General features: G+C 43.2%; 2 protein-coding genes across 3 annotated transcripts in view; one reads left to right on the top strand and one right to left on the bottom strand.

Moving 5' to 3' along the window:
• Positions 1 to 13,575, top strand: part of COLGALT2 (collagen beta(1-O)galactosyltransferase 2) — a 114,812-nt gene that overhangs the window by 46,894 nt on the left and 54,343 nt on the right. For both annotated transcript variants that reach the window (XM_068691111.1, XM_068691110.1), the window contains exon 5: positions 10,212 to 10,364. The gene's annotated coding sequence lies outside the window, so the exon portion shown is untranslated. The remainder of the gene's footprint in view (positions 1 to 10,211; positions 10,365 to 13,575) is intronic.
• On the bottom strand, positions 347 to 13,003 carry TSEN15 (tRNA splicing endonuclease subunit 15). Its single transcript, XM_068691113.1, has 4 exons — positions 12,818 to 13,003; positions 11,346 to 11,427; positions 9,955 to 10,090; positions 347 to 728 (listed from the first exon to the last, which is right to left on the bottom strand). The coding sequence occupies exons 1-4, from the start codon at positions 12,956 to 12,958 to the stop codon at positions 524 to 526; spliced, it is 564 nt and encodes a 187-aa protein (XP_068547214.1). The 5' UTR covers positions 12,959 to 13,003; the 3' UTR covers positions 347 to 523.

Genomic DNA, 13,575 nt, shown 5'->3' with positions numbered 1-13,575 from the left:
TTTCCCTCTACAGATAAAAATTTCAAATAAGGTATTTCTGGAGAAAAATCTCTTCTCCAAAAAGCAGGAGAGAGAAGGTTAAGAGTTCAAAAATATAATCCAGGAGGTAGCACAAGTATTTTCAACAGTGTTAAGGTGTAGGAACTCTGTAAATTACAAAGCCCTTAAATGAGTAACAGTATTTCTGCCAGAAGGCATTGATATTTACCTTTAATAAATATTTACAATATGAGTAAGGATGTGTTTATTCTGTTATGTACCCAAACAGCTATCAATCAGAGACTAGCATTGCAAACATCTCACAAGGATATTTATTAGTTAGAAGCAATCTGTCTCAAAAGCATGACCCATTTCATATTTCAAACAGTGTTTTATTACAGTGCAACTGCACAAAACTCAATTCCCCATGAACATACGCTTGATATGCAGAACACAGTTTTACACACTACTTATTTACATATGTAAGTTCCTGGATTTGTTTTGGTTTGAGGACAGTAGTTCAAGGAAAGTCTGTTTGCCTTGATTATTTGGACAGCTTCCTTCTTTTCTTCTTCCAATGTTTATTGCCCACATCTTCAGTGTTGTCAGGAGGCTCTGGTATTACAAAGCCATCAGTCATTTTATAGTAGACTACTGTAGAATCTGACTCAACTATGGCCAAGGTAACTGACAGTGGGGTGTCAGGATTGTCACATGGGAGAGAAGCTTTCTTCATGATTTCTCTTAACCTAGAAGAGAAAAACAGTTAGCAAGGACTGCATAAAAACCTACTGATGGCACAAAGGAACAAGTTCAGTATTGATGGGTTTTGTAGGTTTTAACACTGATGACATTCAAAGCAGGGAACAGTTTTCCGTACTGTCATGGAGGACAGTCAGGTTCTCTAACTTGAGAAATGTTTTTACATACTATTTAATTTTCTGATCTTTAATACCATGCCTATAATAAACGTGCTTGCCCCCAGAAAGCACAAGAAAATTCATACAAAGCTTGGAAGGATGGAGGAAAATTAGAAACTTGTATTTGAGCCTTTCAAGAGGGCTTTAACACAACTTCTTCTTGCAGCTTTTTAAATAGAAGAGATTAGTGAAGACAAAACCAGGCTTTTTATTGGATAAAGAAAGTGTAATATCTGTTCTAATAAAAATCCAAAGTCCTATAATCAAGCAGCAATCTCTTAAATAACAGTGAAGCTTATTTTTTCCTAAAAAATGCATTTGGATGCATACATCTCTGCTGCAAATAGCTCAACATGAACTTCTTATTTTTCCCTAGCTGTACTACTGTGCACATACCTCGACCATCCTTTCACCACCATAATCGGAGCATGGTAATCTCTAATGGCCATTGTTTTCATTGGAATAAAATAATCTAATTGAATACCATGTGTGAGGGGAAAAAAAAAAAGAGAGAGAGACATCTTCCATTTGTAGAGATAAGTCTTCCAGTCCGTGTGCTGCAGTTCTCTGTGAGTCTGTGGAATACTCGGGAACCAAAGCCAGGTTTCTCTACCTCCCCGTCTAGACTAGAAGCCACAAGACATAAGACTAACGATCTTCCTCAGGAAAGTCTGCATAAATAATGTCTTCCTTAAAAATTCACAACAAAGTTATGCAACTTTTCCTGTGCAGTTTATTTTAAGAATAACATGCTAGTTGCTTTTTAGTTCAGAGCTGAGAACAACATCGATTCCTGGCATATTACTGTTCTGATCAGGGCATGAGCACTGAAGGAGCATGATGTCCAGGGGCAGAAGGCTCCTTCTGGAGCTATGGGGAGTGCTTCCCCACAGCAAACATTACCACAGGGAGCATCCTCCTTCACCCGGAGTCCAGGTGCTGCAGGGTTTTCCTGGGATTGCCAGAGAGGGTATGCACTGGGGAGAGATCAGCTCTGCACTGCGAAAAAAAATCACCCCTCACATCATGTGCCCATGAGCTCTCTTCCCCAGAAATGCATTTCTCAAGCTGGGCGCTGCAGTTGAAAATAAGGCTCTTTCTAAATGCATCAGCTTTCAAACTTTAATCATCACCTTCCCTTCCAAACCACTTTGATCCCTTAATAAAAGCCAAATGGGAAGTGGCAGGGAAGCAGCAGCAGCTTGGAAAGCCTACGCTGTTAGGCCCATGGCCCTCTTATGTACCCATCTGTGTTCTAACTGGTCATAATTCAACTTGCTGAAGTCAGTAGTGCCTTTCCTTTTCCTCTCACTGCTGGCCCATGTATAATGCAAGGCAAGACATCCAGTGCAGTCAGTCAGTCCATGTAGCAGAGATACTAAGGCTGTGAAAAGCCATATTCTGGTGCCCCTACTGTCAGATTTTGTAACAAGAGAATAAGGAAAGATACTGCATTGGTCACTGTCAGAAGAGAGGCATCTGCAAAAGATTCCTGCTTCAAGCAGTGTGACCACTACCTTCCCTCCTGGTACATTTCTTTGGCTGGTGCCTCGGCCTGCAGCTGTGCTGTAGGCACACTAACTGCGCTGCGTGTAGCCAGGAGAGTGCAGATGCAAGCCTGCCTTCCAAAGCTGTAGGCAAGCTGTGGGTTGAGGTGCTCTGGAAGAGGAAGGAAAAGCACCCCCACATGAGCAATGCCTCAAATACACCAAGGCCTGCCAGTGGTGCGCTACCTGGTAAGAAGGGCATGCACCTGGGGTTGACAAGGGCCTGGGAAAGGACTGTGGGTATCCTTCCAGACACGCCACACACATATGGAGCAAGAACCCACCCATCACACCTCGCATCTTCTGTCTTTCTGAATAAGAGTCAGTGGTGGGGCCAGTCTCCTGGCAGAGACAACATTAAGAAAGAGCTAGTCATTGGTTTTGTGTAGCGATAGAGGTTAATCTCTCCCCCAGCCTGGGAATGAGAAACAGAACTATCATTAAAAAGTCAAATAACAAAGGGTACAGCTACCTGGGAGAGATTCTGGGACCCAAAGAAACCAAACCTGTGTTGAGTGTGGCCTGCGCTTACCTGTCAGCCAGGACAGAAGCTTCTTCACAATTTCCTTCGTTAACTGTCACTGTTTCTCTCCCTAGTCTGTTCAGGGGATGGAGGTACAGTGAGGCCTCAGATCTGTTTCCCATCACTTGTGAACTCCTCTTACAATGCCAAGCACAGCCACATGAACCTTTATTCCTCTTGCCATTTAGCACTTATGCTTAGAAGATGCACCATGATCACAAAAGCAATCAGGTCCTCGCAACGGATCAATGAGACTTCTTCAAGTCCCTGGCCTACTTTTCAGGGGACTGAGTTTCAGGCTTTAAGTAGAGAGCACAAGGACATTCCATTGCTTCAGGATGATCTGCTAACACTGCTGGCCATGGAGCACAGTGCTCTCCACTGCAAACAGAGGATCAGCCTCTATCAACTTACAGAATTAGAACTGCAAATGCAAGATTCTCCTCTACCCCCTTTTCTAGATACAAGCAGCACCAAAACAAGAGCTCCTATTCATACAGACCACAGTGAGCCATAATGCAACCAGCACATCTGCAGATTAGTGGAAGGTATCTTTTAAAAGAATAAGCTTTGGAATTCAGGAAGTCTGTATCAGATGCCTGCATTTCCTCTCCTCCCCTGAAGGCATCATTGTTAGCCTCTGCATCCAGTGTTCTCACAAAGCCTCTTTCCAGCATCAGACCTCTCAAAGGAGGAGTCAGGGAAGAACATCTGGGTTTGCCCTGATATCACTGCACTTACCACCTCCCAAAAATACAAAGATGAAATATTGCAGAAAAAAATATTTTTAAAATTATTTTTGATGTGTCTAATGCTCTATATAGAGAGGGGAAAAAAAAAGGCAAGAAGTGTTCTTGGCCTTGTGAAATTAAAAGCAATGCATGTGTTTGTTCATCAGCTCAGATTAGCTCACCCACAGGCTCAGCCTCGTTAGGAAGATCAGGGACAGACACTCTGTACATGTTGCCACCTTCTTGGGATTTACTGGTTCTGTATCTATCTGGTAAAAATTAAAAGGCATCTGGAGTCCCAAGAGAGCTCACAGATCAAGCACGTGTGCTGCTGCATACACAGTGGGAAGTCTAGAAGTTAAAATATTCTATAAACACTCCTTTCCCTCCTCTCCCTCTCCCCAGGAAGAAAAGCCACTGAATGTTAAAATGGGCAATACTGAAGCTTTACATTTCCCCCACAAAAAGGTAGATTTGAACAAAGGCCTTATGAAAGGAAAATAACGTATGTAAAGCTAGGCACCCCAAGAAGCACTGGAAAGCTTTATTCTAAGTCCCGTAAATAGAGTGAGGTTGAACATTTTTTTGAAAATATGAATTCTCAGTTGTAGATCACACAGTAAAAAATTCTCAGAATAGCTTGGAAACCCATCCCTAACACTGACGGTGTCTGCATGTCCAGTGGAAGCCAAGATCTGCTCCCACCAAGACAAATCCAAGTAGGATGAAGTCCTCAGTTTCCACTGAGGAAGCAAGCCCATATTCACCTCACATTGCAGAAAATGAAAGGGGTTTAATTTCAATCATACAAAAGAGGCACTATTACACAAAAGTAAGTTTTTAGCATTGCTGAAGTCTTTTGCTTCAGAAAACTTTAAAGGGGCTTTCCAGATACCTACAAGCTGCATTTAGCAATAATTGCTATTTTTCTACAAAAGAGTTAATTGAAAGAACAGACTTAACTTACTTAACATCATGCAAGGACCACTGCAGCTGAGGTAACATCACTACTAATGTCAGCCTGCATCTGCCCTTATTGTTGCCTTCAAACTAAATTGCAACAGGGAACTCAGCTGGTCTTCTATTACTGTTGTAACTAACACCTTAAAAAATAATAATAATAAAAAAAATAAAAACAACAACCCCTCACCCACAAAAACACACACACAAAAGAAGAGGGGATTTTTCTACTCTTCCCCCATCTTGTTCTGAACAGGAGGCTTTTGTATCAGGCCTTTGGACACATTAGAAATCCATAGTGTATTTCCTAGTGACTTGCTCCTAACAAAGTGATATTGCCCTTTTTGCTCCAGAGAAAGAAACTGGTATACAACTGGTGAACTTCGGGCAACTGTGGCTTGAATCTTTAACTGACTGACCAAAACCTAGAAGGGAACAGAATCATAAAGGAAAGAAAACGTGCAGGAAGTTTTGTGCTGAAAAAAGTATTTCAGTGATGTATCCCATGCAACTACTGCTGAGAAGCAGAGGAAATACTGGAAGCTCTGAGTAGTTTTATGGAGGTTGCATAGTGCTCCGTTTAGCTGAAATGGAACTGCTGCCTTCCTTACCATAAAAGCCAAAGGCTTTCAATCTGTCCTTTGTACCGGGATGAATAATTCATTGGAGGCTTGGCTGGCCTGAATAGCTCCCTCCCCTCCATGCAAGCCAGGGCTGAAGAGTCGATACAAGTTGGTCTCTGTACTCTGCATCGGGTGCACACCATTGTGCCAGACAAGCACAGAGGGGCCCCCCGACAAGAGAATCAAAGCAGAGGAAGCCTCCTATAAAGCACAATACCCTGAATTTTGCCAGCAGTATGCAAACAGAGCAGTACAGTCTCTTGCTCACCATCAGGAAAACACCACTCCAGACACTGTTGCCTGCCCTGAAGTTAGATGAACCTAGGGCCTTGAAATATAGGGTAAGAAATATATTGTTATATATGGAGTGGTAATTTGTGTCGAGAAAATGGTTGATATTGTTATAAATGAGGTCTCAACTCAATCTGAATTTTGTAATATTTATAAAACAAACATTTCTAAAAGGTATAAAAGCTATAAAAGCTATAAAAGGCAAGTAAACAGCGCTGGGTGAGCGGGGAGTCTACGCTCCACCAACACACACACACAAACATCAAACATTCTAAATATACAGAACATGGCTTTACGTACTAAACCCAACTATGTTGGTGGAGCGTAGACTCCCCGCACACCCAGCGTTGTTTACTTGCCTTTTATACCTTTTATAAATATTCTTTTATAAATATTACTAAATTCAGATTGAGTTGAGACATCATTTATAACAATGTGGTGTGGGGCAGGGGAGACGGTGTGTAAATGGACACCACTGTTTCTTGTGATTTGCTTTCTAACTACAGGAACGTGAGATGCTAGGAAAAAAAAATTGGGTTTTTGTAATGGGAAATAAAATAGAACCAAAGAAAACACCACGTGCCTCACTGGTCAGAAAAGGAAATTGAAACCCCAAGGAATATAAAGTCATTTTTTTTTCCACGGAAGTTGAAAAAGAAAACATGATGAATTATGCAAAACGGAGGAACTGGAGTTCAGCAAAATTCTACACGGCACACAAGCTATAGGAAGTTCAAAGGTAGTACTGCATGCCTAACTCAGTTCTGTAAGCCACATCAATCACTTTTAAACTATTGATAAAGAATTTGTACTTAAAAGCCATTTTATTTGTACAGTAAAGCACACATTAAAACTCAAATAATACTAACAGCAGAAGTACTGACAGAACTGTGAAAAGGCTGCAAGATGAAGAGCATGTCACACTTCCAGTGCATTTATAATAACAGTGCTGCTTGTAAGCAAAATCACTTCAGATTAGAGCAATATCTATTTTTCACAAACTACAGACTTAGAAGAGGACAAATCACTTCCAAGTGCCAGATTTCTTTCTAAGGATGTTTATTAGCTTTAAAATGAAACATTTTTTCCCCAGAATTAAGTTAGCATTTTAATGAAATAATCCTTTCCCTCTTAGCCTAAAACAAACTTCACAATCTTTATAACCAGATGTAACCAACTTCATTCTTCAGTTCCAACACTTGCACACAAAGAACAAACAGGACAGTGACGTATCATTTAATCTAATGGTGTATTAGTAACAGACATTTTGCTTGGACAATGTTATTTGTCCAGGATAGACAGCACCTAATTCTGTTAGATCCAGCATCTAATTCCTTGATCCTGAAAGGCTCAAGGCTTTTAACGCTATCTAGCAAATCTAGCTGTCAATGCTACAAACTCTCACACACTTTCTGAGCTTGGTTTATCTAAGTAATTTCTGCTGGCTTTGAAACAGGGCTGCCTGTATTTAACTACTTCAGCCCCTTTGGGGAGCCTCAATTCTGGAACGTACCAACAATTAGATACTCCCTGTGCACTACGATGTTGTCTCTGGTAGTGAACAGGAAACACCTCCCACACAGTGGACCTCTGGATTCCTCCTGCTAGTATGTGTCACTCAATTCAAGGGAATACCCACGCAGGGTACTCTGAACCTCATGTGTTGGGAGAGTGGTCCAAGAGAGGAAGAAGTTACATCTTATTCTCCATGTCTTTACTCACAGAAGATTCACCAATCTTCATTTTAAGAGCAGGTACACAAAGCACAAGACTATCATTTGCATTGGTGGTCACTTTGCTCCAGACCCCATAATTCTGTGATTCAGTGAACTACCATGCATGCCAGCAGCTCAGGATGATCAGCTTCTATTGAGTTTATGGAAGGCACTGAGCTTAGCAAGTACAACAGCTTCTGCCTTAAGCAGTTAACTGTAATGTGTAAGCTGGACACAATGAAATCTTACAACAGGCTAAAAAACATAGAGCAGATTGTTTTTTTTTTATGGCACTCTCATTTATCTTTTGCTCTGGTACCTTGCTGGTAATTTCCATATCAATTTTATTATGGCCGTTTAAGGACACTTTCCTGTGAGAGTTGGCCAAACATGAATCTTCACAAGACACCTGGAAAGGCAGAGCTTGGCAGGTCTTTGCTGAAGTGACTTTGAGAGAAAAACCACCCCTGCAGCTCCTACCCAGGCCTCACTGTTTAAGCAAGGAAATGCTGCCCATAAATGCTGCCAACTGCTGCACAACATTTCCAGGCCCAGCAATGAGGACAAAATATTTTCAGGTTCCTGACCACCTGCAATGGCTTACGTTTCAATGTTAATTGAGCTGTGTTTCTTTGTACTTCTACCTTAGAGCAAGTAACACAAAAACCCAGCACACTGCTTTTGAACAGAACAGTAAAGTAACCAAGTATGAATGCTCTCCTGTTTGTCTACAACTTGGTAAGTCAAATGAGAAAACACTGTTTAAGACATCAGATACCTAACAAAGCCTCCTGCTACCAACAATCTCAACAACAAAATATTCACAGCTGTCAGAACAAAGAAGTAGTAGCGCTGTAACACTGTGTTTCCTATTCCTTCTTTAGGATGCCTTTTAATTAACTCCCTTCTGCACTGCCTATGTCTGAGGCACATTTATCATCCCTACCCCCTCTATTGCCTCGTGTTCCAGCAAAGAAGCTGAGCTGATTCTGTCCTTTCTTGATAAAGATAGACCAGGCCTCTCTGATCAGCAGTGACCCACTAATGAAATTCCAAGCATGCATATGCACGTGCACATCCAACAACACAAATTCCCAAAGCTGCTGTGAGGCAGAAGGATAGTATACGCTTGTATCAAGCACATACAGGCTTTAACAGACTCATCTGGCATCACAGCACTGTATTCAGCTCATTTTAGTGTCAACATACTCTATGTACTTGCTCTATAGCAAAACCTAGTCACAGACTGTACTTTTAATCAATGTGATGCATTCAGTCTGTGCTTCTCTAACACACATCCTTCCAGTAATGGATTCCATCCACACCTGGTGCCAGAAACAGAGCAAACAGTATCACCACAGTACAAACAAGATCAGAGGCTCCAAATGAAAAGCCCCAATGAAACAGTGAAAGATAGGACATGCATGCAGCGCAGTATCTCTCTGTCATTAAAAACCAATTAGAACATAGTTGCTGGCACTGCAAGTCAAAGTTTCCAGCCTAAGTGGAAACCTACTACATTAAACAAGCACAATTCAGCATGTAGGAGTTATTTCTCAAAGGTCCCATATCCTAATTTGCTGCTTTCTTTTCCCATACAAAATCCAGTTTGAACTCTAACACTGTGAGCAGCAGTGTGTCCCTGTCACACACAAACAGCAATCAGCTGCTCACAGAGAACCTGAATGATGCTCAATATTTCATCCTGGAAGACCTGTCAGCAGATTTTCTCTATCACACTGTACTTCTACATAAAACTAAGCCCACTGGAATGACTGACCGCCAGTATTTGCAAATGGAAGATTTTTCAGCAACTAGATAGTAGGTGAATCCATCAATATCTAGTAAGTCATCTTCTTCTCCTGCACAAATGAATTGCTTCTGAATGTAAGCTCTTAGGAAAACACATAGCAGAATTAAGGTGGAAGTCTATTTGCAAGAGACTTGTCACTTCTAAAACTTAAGAAAAAGCAAAAAAAACACAACATAGCATGTCTAAAACGTGCTATGTCAAAATCACAGTTCAAAGGAGAGTTATATGTTGGATTTTGGAGAATTAAGAGGCATTTCCGTTTGAAAGCAGCCAAATCATACTTTCAAACCAAAAAGCTAAACAAATGAAGCACACTACCAGGCTTATCCCTGAGATTCAACAATTTAAAAAAAAAAAAATCATTCTTAGACAGGTCTGGGGGGATTTCTTTTCCTGTTTGGTACTTGAAAGCCCATTGACATAAAGAAGCATCGTTAGATTTCCCAGACTACAAATATGCAACACAAGAATGTTCAAAACGTAAGCTATAAAGGTCCTGGGTTCTAACCTTGTCTCTCAAACACATACTTGGATATCCATTGTTACCTGCTAGAGGAAATGCAGCTTCTAAACAATCTGAAGTGTTCATCAACAGAAGGAGTCGATTGCTGTGGATAGCTGAAATCAAAGGCTTACTATTTCCATAGAGGAAGAAGCAGAGACTGATGCAGCTTAGAAAAAAAAAAAATCTCAACTTTAAATATATGTTTGCAGTATCCAAAATAACTCTGCTTACAGGCTGAGATATTACTTTGCTTGTGGTATTCATTGTTTTCTCCCACTTCCCCCTTAAGCAAATTATCAGCAACCTGTTGAGTAGTAGTGGCATCCAAACACTGACCATAGCCTCACCTTTCATGGCTTAATGATATGTCCACAGGTACTGGCACCATCACTTGGAGACTGTCCAGCTCTTTCTCACGTGCATGTAAACATATGAGCTGCAGTTCTGCTACTCCGACATGCTTCACTTCATGCCAGTTTCTCCCTAGAAAGGTTTGTCATCAGTGAGATGGACCAGAACACAAAACATAAGTTCCGATCGTTCAAGTATCAAGTTTCAAATTTAATTTAACATCTTCCATTTTTATCCCTTCCTCTCCTTACAGGGGAGAGGACCACCCCATACAGCTGGCAAGATTTCTTTCTGAGAAACAAACCTGCTAAAGAAACCTGTGGGAGCACTACTACTGTGGTGAGTTCAGAGCTACGCTGATGGATGGTGTCTGGGGATCCGTTTGACGAGACTTTGTTTCAAAAAGGTAAAAAGAAGACAAAAACTTATCTTTAGTCACCTGCAGCATAAAACTGTAAACCAAACCTGAAATTTATCAGTACCCGAAACTGTGTGGAACAGGTGCTACAGGCATGGTTGTTGATGACACACAGTTCTTCCCTTCTGCTTGAAGAGATGAGGCTAAAAATTTTCATTGCGTAACTATAGGAGCAATCTCTCAGAGCTTATTAAGACATTTTCTATAAGGGGTTTAACAATAATTACAACAGATGTGTGCTTTCTGGCCTGTAATATTCCTCCATACCCTGACACTGAGAATCACCAGCCTCCAAGAGAAACTCATTATTGTTACTGGGCTGGCTGCCTGCCTATGTGCAGTCCCTTCTCAATGGAGCCCATCTAGGAGAATTGCAAGCAGAGGTTTATCATCACATAACACTATTCCACTCTTGTAAGGCATCAGAAGACTATGCTAAGTTTGGCGTAATTACTGTCACCAGATTTCTAAGCGGTCTTCTTTCCTACAGGAATGCTTGCCCCTTCCAGAAACCAGCATCCTAATCAGACTGGCACACTTCAGGCATTTTCTAAACTGTAATCTTAGGAAGATGCTATGATTTAGTAGCTTTGACATTAACCTACAAAAGAGGATTCTATTACCAGTACAACCACGGAACTTGTAACTTTGCCCTTCCATATCCCCTTTTCTTCCCCTACTCTTCTTCTTTTTTCCATGCCAAGTGTCTTTGCTCTGGAAGGTCTGCACCTGTAACTGTGACTGCTGGCCAAAATGGGCCTTAATCTTTGTAAAGGCTCTGGGTAGGCACACGATAGAAATCTTTGGTTCTAAAATACCATGTTTCTTAGGTAACCATCACTGCATGAAGTTTCAAAGCAAACGGCAAGGATTTCTGCAGGAAAGGCTCTGATAGTGCACAAACCTTAGTTAACGCCTAACATGTTAATACATTTTTGGTACATCTGTCCAGTCACTTCATTGAATTACCTTCTAAGAGGTCCAGGTATACCAGAAACGCAGCATAGATTTGACTACTGTCAGATATATCAAGGGACATCATTTCTGTAAACTGAAACCAAAAAGACAACATTGGTCAAAGGAAGATGAAGTTGCATTAAAAACATACAGACCAGACCCAGAATCTATACAGCTGTCTAACCTGTTGAGTCTGAAACCAGTTTTAAGGACTAACAGGGAATTAAAAGACAGGAACAGTTTTCTGACAATATCTTCAGAGTTTTTTTCCACATCCCCCCTATTTCGGCCATTAAGAAAGCAAGCCAAATAAATAAGCAACAGAGGAAATGCAACTATATCTGGAACAGAACTGGCTTTGTGGACATCTATGAATTTTACCTATTTTTGCTGCAGTACATCAACACAAGATGGCAGCCAGATTAAATACCTCTGTGTTTTCAGCATACTAAAAATTCAGATGGATTTAAAAGTTTACATTTGCATTTTCCAGCTACAGTTTCAGCATCTAAAACTTCACCCTCTGCTAAAGCCAGCATTCCCCCACAACCCCACTGGCTTTCATCACAGGCCAGGAGATGAGCTCCCCTGACAGACCCAAACCCCACAAAACACGTTGGATTAAAACCCCCTCCCTGAGCACCAATTCTTGGTGAGGGAAGGGTGACCTGGCACCTTCACTGGCCCCAGAGCCATGAAGATGTACCCAAGTTGCTCCTCAGAGCAACAGTGGCCCAAGGTAGCAGAAAATGCCATCAATAGGAACCTGGACAAGCTTGAGAAGTGGGCCCATGTGAATCTAATGAGATTCAACAAGTCCAAGTGCAAGGTGCTGCACCTGGGTTGGGACAATCCCAGACACGAGCTGGACATGAGCCAGCAGCGTGTGCCTGCAGCCCAGAAGGGCAACTGCATCCTGGGCTGCACCAACAGAGGTGTGACCAGCAGGCCGAGGGAGGTGACTGTGCCCCTCTGCTCTGCCTGTGTGAGGCCCCACCTGGAGTCCTGCATCCAGGTCTGGGGCCCCCAGCACCAGGAGGACGTGGGGCTGTTAGAGTGGGTAGAGAGGAGGCCATAAGGATGCTCAGAGGCTGGAGCAGCTCTCTTGGGAAGAAAGGCTGAGAGAGCTGGGGCTGTTTGGCCTGGAGAAAAGGCTCCAGGGTGATCTCATTGTAGCTTTTCAATACTTAAAGGGGGCTTATAAAAAGACGGAGCGACTTTTTGCTTGGGCAGATGACAGTAGGACAAGGGGTAGTGGCTTTAAACTATACGAGGGGAGATATAGATGAGGCGTTAGGAGGAAATCCTGCACACAGCGGGAGGTGAGGGGCTGGAACCCGCTGCCCGGAGAAGCCGTGGCTGCCCCATCCCGGAGGGGCTCCAGCCGGGCTGGATGGGGCTGGGAGCGGCCCGGCACGGCCGCAGGGCAGGGGCTGGAGCCCACCCCCACCCGGCCCCGGGCCCCCCCCGGCCGCGGGCCCTACCACGGGGTGCGCCGCCATCCAGTTGCCGCCGGCCCCTCCCGCCCAGCGCCGGCCGCCGGCAGAGGAGCCCCCCGGCGGGCCGCAGCCCCCCTCGGCCCGGCCGGGCTCGGGCTCGGGCTGCAGCTCCGGCTCCGGCTCCATGCTTCCCCCGGTGCAACACCACTCGGCTCCGGGCAGCGCCGCAGCTCCGCCCTCTCCCCGGCAGCCGCCGCAGTTCCGCCGCCGCCGCGTTCCGCCGGGGCCGGGGGAGGCCGTGGGGATGTGTGAGGGGAGCGAGACAGGGAGCAAGACAGAAACAAAAGCAAATATATTATCATTAATGTATGGCGTCCGAAGTTTTTACAGACTGGTTAAGACGTTTAGATTCAAGGTGTTGTTATTGAAAGCATCTCAGACCGCTTTATTAAGGAATGTCTCAGACTGCGGGTGGAAGTAACCTGCACGTGTACAGCTGCTGGTCAGGCTTATCAGCTCTGTCTTGGTGCCTCTTTTGATAAATTCAGACACTGGTTTAAATGAAGTCAGGCCTGTGTCTTACAGCATTGTGAATAGCTTCGAGCTGGTGTCCATGCATAAAAAAGCTATGCACTATTTAACAGATACCTAGAGCATATTGTTGTAACAGCAGATGAGCGACTGCAAAACCCTTCCTAGTGCACTGTGATTGTTCTTAATTGGGCTACACCAAGGAAGATCTGGCTGACATTGAAAACAGGCTGACAACTACACTGATGAGAGGAAACGTTGAGTATAATCTT

Source organism: Anas acuta, chromosome 8, assembly GCF_963932015.1.
Source record: "Anas acuta chromosome 8, bAnaAcu1.1, whole genome shotgun sequence".
NCBI lineage: Eukaryota > Metazoa > Chordata > Aves > Anseriformes > Anatidae > Anas > Anas acuta.
Note: the sequence above shows the minus strand (reverse complement) of the source record. Positions and strands in the feature narration are given on the sequence as shown.